The sequence below is a fragment of the Nymphaea colorata genome, unplaced genomic scaffold, assembly GCF_008831285.2.
Source record: "Nymphaea colorata isolate Beijing-Zhang1983 unplaced genomic scaffold, ASM883128v2 scaffold0071, whole genome shotgun sequence".
NCBI lineage: Eukaryota > Viridiplantae > Streptophyta > Magnoliopsida > Nymphaeales > Nymphaeaceae > Nymphaea > Nymphaea colorata.
In genome coordinates this window covers 24,950-30,731 of record NW_022204577.1, presented here as the reverse complement: position 1 = coordinate 30,731, position 5,782 = coordinate 24,950, and the positions used below count along the sequence as shown (strand labels likewise).

General features: G+C 51.8%; 1 protein-coding gene across 1 annotated transcript; it reads right to left on the bottom strand.

Annotated features, from left to right (window-relative positions):
- Positions 1 to 1,595: 1,595 nt before the first annotated feature.
- LOC116268050 (dol-P-Glc:Glc(2)Man(9)GlcNAc(2)-PP-Dol alpha-1,2-glucosyltransferase) lies at positions 1,596 to 2,693 on the bottom strand. Its single transcript, XM_031649880.1, has one exon. It carries the CDS (start codon positions 2,691 to 2,693, stop codon positions 1,596 to 1,598), a length of 1,098 nt encoding a protein of 365 aa, XP_031505740.1.
- Positions 2,694 to 5,782: the final 3,089 nt, after the last annotated feature.

Sequence of the window (5,782 nt, the reverse complement as noted above, 5' to 3'; positions counted from 1 at the left end):
GCCCGAGATCTCTTTCAGCTCGTTCCGCTTCTCCTTCTCGTTCATGTTGCTGGACTCCACGCTGCACTCGATGATGTCGCTCAGCACGCTCCCCTTCTTGTAAATCCTCTCCGGCTACATCTGCGGAGGCGCTTGAGTGATTCTGTATCCCTCGCTGGTTTCCTCTTATCTCACCTCCTCCTTGGCCTCCACCCTATGCTCCCTGGGCAGCACAGGCTCAGGCGGAGAGAGGACGGAGTTCCTGGGCAGCAGGTCGTCTTCGTCGTGGTTTTCCTTCCTGAAACTGCCGTTAAGCTGCTTGTCGGCGTTGGAGCGGATGGACCTCAGTGACTTGGTTGACTTTCTTTTTTCTGCTTCTGCCCAGTGGTCGGCTTCACACCGAATTTCCAGCCGGAAGTGCAGCTCAATGCTTCCGCTTTTGTTCCTGGCTACGAGTTCTGGAAACTCCCAGTGGCATCGTTCCTTGAGCGTTTCCCACAGCTTGCCCACCTCTCTGCCCTGCGCGTGTTCTGAGAGCAACTTAAGGTAGTCTGGCTGGAGTGCCTTGAAGCTGTTGGCGAAGGCGGTGTAGTGCTCGAGGAGGTTGACGGGTAGGGAGTCGACGAACTCGCTCATCTAGTTGCTGGTGATGCGGTAGACGCCCCACTCGCAGGAGCAGCTGCGTTCTGTCTGCAGTTTGAACTGTCCCTGCTCGCCGTTTCCGAAAGCGTGCCTCCCCTTCTCCGCGCTCACGCTGATAACCTCTTCGAACTTCTTGAGGATCTGCGCGCCTATGTGGTGTGGAAAATACCCTTATCGAACTCGACGAAGTATTGGCTCGCTTCTGCCACCTTTAGATTGACGTGGAGCGGAGTGATGATGAAGTCGACTGCGGCGATCTTGAGCTCATGGTGTTTTTCAGTATGTTTCATAGGGGAATGACCGAATAAGCCGAACTATCGTCCAAATATAATATCGCTGCCTTCCAGTTGTTGTGCTACACCAAATCACAACCAGTCCCACCCCTCCCATCCTTTATGAATGTCGATGCCATGGGCATTGAAGGTATACATGATCAGTTCCTCACAAGTAGATGCCGACGCTGAGGGCGAGGAAGAAGATGCTGACTCCTACGGCTGCCGCCGCTAGCACTGCGATCACGATCTCGATTATGAGGGAGCGAGACTTGTAGGCGCCCTGGTAGCTGTGTGAGAGCATTCGTACATGAAGAAGTAGGCGAGCAGGAAGAAGCTCACGACAGCGGAGATGAGTCCGACGCTCTGGTAGCTGTCCTGGGGGATGGGGGTAAGATATTGCGTAGCCATTATCAGCGAAATATTATAAACACGTCACATCCAACATCAACTCAGATATACAATCCATATCCAATTATATCTGCAGGAATTGCTTGAGAGTATGAATAAACAGTGTGATCACCACATAAGCCTGCCCCTGCCATACTTGTTGTCGAACTCGCAGAAGAGGAAAACGCCAATCACCACCAGGTTGATGACTGCTTTGATCAAGATCGTCCATATCATCTTCTCCCGCGTAGTGTATCGGTTCTCCGCCTTGTGCACGCCCTCCACGTCCAGGTTGAAGTTCTTGTTCTCCAGTTAGAAGCACAGCATCACGAAGGGGATCGCGAAATACCTAAACTCCACCAGTTCACCCAGGCAGAGATAGCCGAAGCAGGCGCCCAGCCAGAGGATGAAGCGCATGAGTTTGAGCTCGCTATTGACGACCTGCTTGTAGATGAAGTGGAAGGAGAAGGCGTAGGCGAGGCAGAGGGCGAACTTGGGCAGGGCGGGCTTGAGCAGGTAGCGGTAGATGTAGAAGGTGTAGTGGCGGTTGTCGTCGCGGATGAAGGGGTGGATCAGCGTGAACTGGTCCACCAGGATGATTGACATCGCCAGCAGGAACAGGTAGGCTGCTAGTGCGTGTCTCGAGATGTAGATGCGCTGGAAGAAGTTGCCCACCGAGGAAATGTACTCTCCCAGCGTTATCGGCAGGTTGGCGATGCAGAAGAGCGAAAGATAGAGCAACTGGTTAGGGTGGAACGTCATCTGGTGGTGCGAATGGTCGCCGAAGACCAGCCGTCCCCCGTTGAAGATGTACACATAACCTGCGAAGACTGCAATGGCTGCGAGTTGGAACTTGGACTGTTTGAGGATTTGCATTTTATTGGTGAGGAAGATGCGGAGGATGGCAAGGAGGTGTGAGGGGAGGGACTTGGGCGCCAGTACCACTTTGCGATTCTCTCCCAGCACGCGATAGATGATGAGGTAGAGGATCCAGATGAGGTTATTCTGGCGGATGAAGACGGCGAGGAGGGAGACCAATCCCAGCCGCCACTCGCTCTTGGTGAGGTTGTAGTAGAACATGGCTGCGATCACCGACACGCTCGCCGCGTCGGTGTAGTCCAGGAAGTTGAAAAAGTAGATGGTCGGAGTTAGCGCCAAGTTCAAACTCCGCGTCAGGTTGCCCGAGCACGGCTCCAGGAAGTCGTAGACCTTCAGCACGTAGACCACGAAGATGTTGGAGAAGAAGAGGCAGTTGATGGCCCGCATCACGCTGAGTTCCCCCGGAAGGAGGATGGAGAAGATACGCTGGAGGAGGTAAAGGCCGGGAGGAGTGGTGATCTTGGGGTCCCATTCTGCGAATTGGTTGCGGTGGTAGGTTGCGAACTGGTTGAAGTGGAAGTGTTCGTCCATGTAGGGTTGGGTGACGATGCGGTTGAAGAGGTAGAGGAGGAGGAGGTTGGGGATGTTGATGAAGAGCAGCAGTTTGAGGATGGAGTTGCGCTGCTAGAGGATGGGTGTTTTCTTCTACTTGAAACCGAGCAGCGATTAGACCACCTTCATCTATTATTATTATACTGTCAAAATGTATCAGCATAGGAGGAGCCCACATCATCAGGATAAAGATATCAGAACAGTGAATTAATTATATAATATAAGGCAGGCCTTGATTCCTTCCAAAAGGGCATCAGCCTTAAGGTGATTTGCTGCACTAATTTATAATAATTATATAGATGGGTAACTAAGCACCAAAGGGGAGCCAGCGCGAAACGCTCCGCCGAAGAGGATACACAAAATCCATAGACTCAGACACTCCCAACCGCAAGCAACAGCTCCACACCATCAATCAGTCCCTTGACTCCCCCACGCCTCCCATCCCCTCCGAACGCTACCACTCCATCGACTACCCCAGCAACTACTCCCCCTCCGAAGACGCAGCCTCCCTGCGCTCCGACCGCCTCAAGAAGAGGGAAGACGCGGAGCGGGATCAGGTGCTGCACAAGCTCAGCCAGAAAAACGAGGAACTGCGCAGGCAATTGAAGAAGATTAGCGAGGAACTGACCGAGCAGCTCAAGCACAAAAAGTTCGTCCCCAAGAAGAAAGTCCTCGACGAGTAGGAGGAGCGCGAGGAGAAGGACAAATCGGCCAACGCAGGTAGTTATGCCCTGACTTAGCCGGTCTCAGGAGGGAATTGTAAAACGGCTACCGGCAGATCGAGATGTACAAGCGCACCATCGACTCCCTGCGGGGGAAGGAGGAGAAGGACGAGAGCGACGCCCGCATGAAGCGGCTGGAGAACAGCATCGCCTCCATCGACGCGCAGATCAACGAATACATCCGCAAGGTGGAGGGCCTCAAGAAGGTCACCAAGGTGCAGGACAAGGTCATCGAGAAGGACATCAACGAGGACCTGGTCGGCGGAGTCAGTTCCTTCAAGAAGGAAACCGAAGATATCCGCAACCAGCTGAAGGAATTGCAGAAACGGGAGAGGCAGAGGGAGGTCAACTACAAACGCCAGCAGGCCTACCTGTTCGAGGTGGAGAAGAAGTGGAGGGAAATGAATGGAGATTACTTCCCCGAACTCAAGAAAAAACAACTGCAGCCTCCCCCGCCCTCCAATTCCCGCGTTGCCACCACCAAGGAAAAAACTACCAATACGAACGTGGTCACGCCCAAGGAGTTCGCGTAGGCACTATAGGAACTGGGGAAACTGAAAGGAAAGCACGAGGATTACCACAAGCGCATAGACGGTCTCATCCTCCAGAAGAATAAAATTCTAGACTAAGAGTCAGCGATAGAGGAGAACATAAAATACAGTTAAAGAGTGATCGAAGCTCTCCGGCTGAGGCTGAAATAGATTAGGAAGATTTTCAGACCAACCAAGAAGAGTCTGTTCGGTTACGATTCGCACAACAACTACGAGGGGAGCGAGCTGCAAAGCGAGTACAATGGCGGAGTCGATGAGATAGAAAGGGAGATCCAGCAGCAGATCAACCAGGACCAGTTCGATATCAAGCATCTCATCGCCAACATCCCCAAACCGTCTCGTCCCAAAGTTGTCATAGAGTTCGAGGAAAAACCGGGAAAGGCACCCATTTAGCGCAGGCCGTCCCTCGCTCACTAGGCTAGCGACAAGGGAGGCATGATAATAAGCGGCTAGAAGTCCTAGCCGAAGAAGTGGGGAAGTGCCTTGACTCGAGTCGAGGAAAAAGGAAGAGGGATTAGACGGGAGAGCGTATTCGACGATAAGGGACAGTGGCCCATCTAAGCGAAACCGCTCATCATCGGCGTCAACATATGGGTAAATAAAAACAATGCCATAATGGGTCTCCAAGCCATCTACCTAAACGATGATTAGATCAGGTACGGCACCAAGAGCTCTCCTGCTGCAGATGGATTCCTACAGCGTTACGACTTGCAGAGTCCTGACTCTCTGAAGAACGTGACTGGCGCTTTCAGTCAGTAAGGATTTCTGGAGTATTTGGTATTATATTCTCGTCAGGGTCGCGTGGGGACATTCGGTTTTAAGAACTAGGGGCAGGAGCAGTTCACATTTGGCTTGTCATCTTCGGAGCGTCCCTTCCGCATCTTCGGGGCCTCCTTCGTGTTCGACAACGAACCGAGGATCAACCGGCTCGGCATTTAGATTTGCCAGGAGGGGTGACCTTCAATCATTTTTATGTTATTTTCATTATTAGCCTATGCTACCACCCCACGTATCCATAATACGCATAAAAACATATAAAATAAACATAATAACAACTGTATCATTGGTGATTGCTCATAAGGGATAATATAGCATTGCATTCGATCCAATGTCAAAGTTTATCAACGTTTTCCTTCATTTTATATCCATTATAATTGATATGCTAGAATCAATCAGAAACCATCAGACGCCTCATCCCATCTTCCCAAAATGCAAATCCAAAGTTTTCAAAACAAAACCTTGGCTTTCCCTCTCCTCCCGCCTCCTCTCTCCGCTGCTTCCGCCCCACCCTCCTCCCATTAATCCAAGGCCTTTTCATAATCATTAATATACTAAACAGTAGCATGGCCTTCAAGAAAATCAACGGCTACATCATCCACCTCAAGGAGATCCTCGGCAAGGGATCCTACGGAGAGGTCTACAAGGGCGAGCAATAGTCCACCAAGAAAGTCTTCGCCATCAAGGTGCTAACCAAGATGCTGAGTACGAATGCCCCTAGACAGTCAACTCCGACGAGTACCTGCGGCGCGCCCTCATGCAGTAGATCGAAATCCTGCAGCACGTGAAGTCCAAAAACATCGTGGAGGTGCACGAGGTGATGGAGAGCACCAATAACTACTACATGATCCTGGAGCTGTGCGACTACGACCTGGAAAAGTACATGAAGCTCCACCCCGACACCCCCGAGCCCAAGGCCATCGAAATGCTCAGGCAGATCGTCAACGGCTTCGTCGCCCTCATCAAGGAGGGCATCATCCACAGGTAATCCTCCCTCGACGCAGGGACATGAAACCGG

Bases quoted from the DNA above. Each gene is read 5' to 3' on its own strand.
- LOC116268050 (XM_031649880.1), bottom strand. From the start codon at position 2,693: ATGGACGAACACTTCCACTTCAACCAGTTCGCAACCTACCACCGCAAC.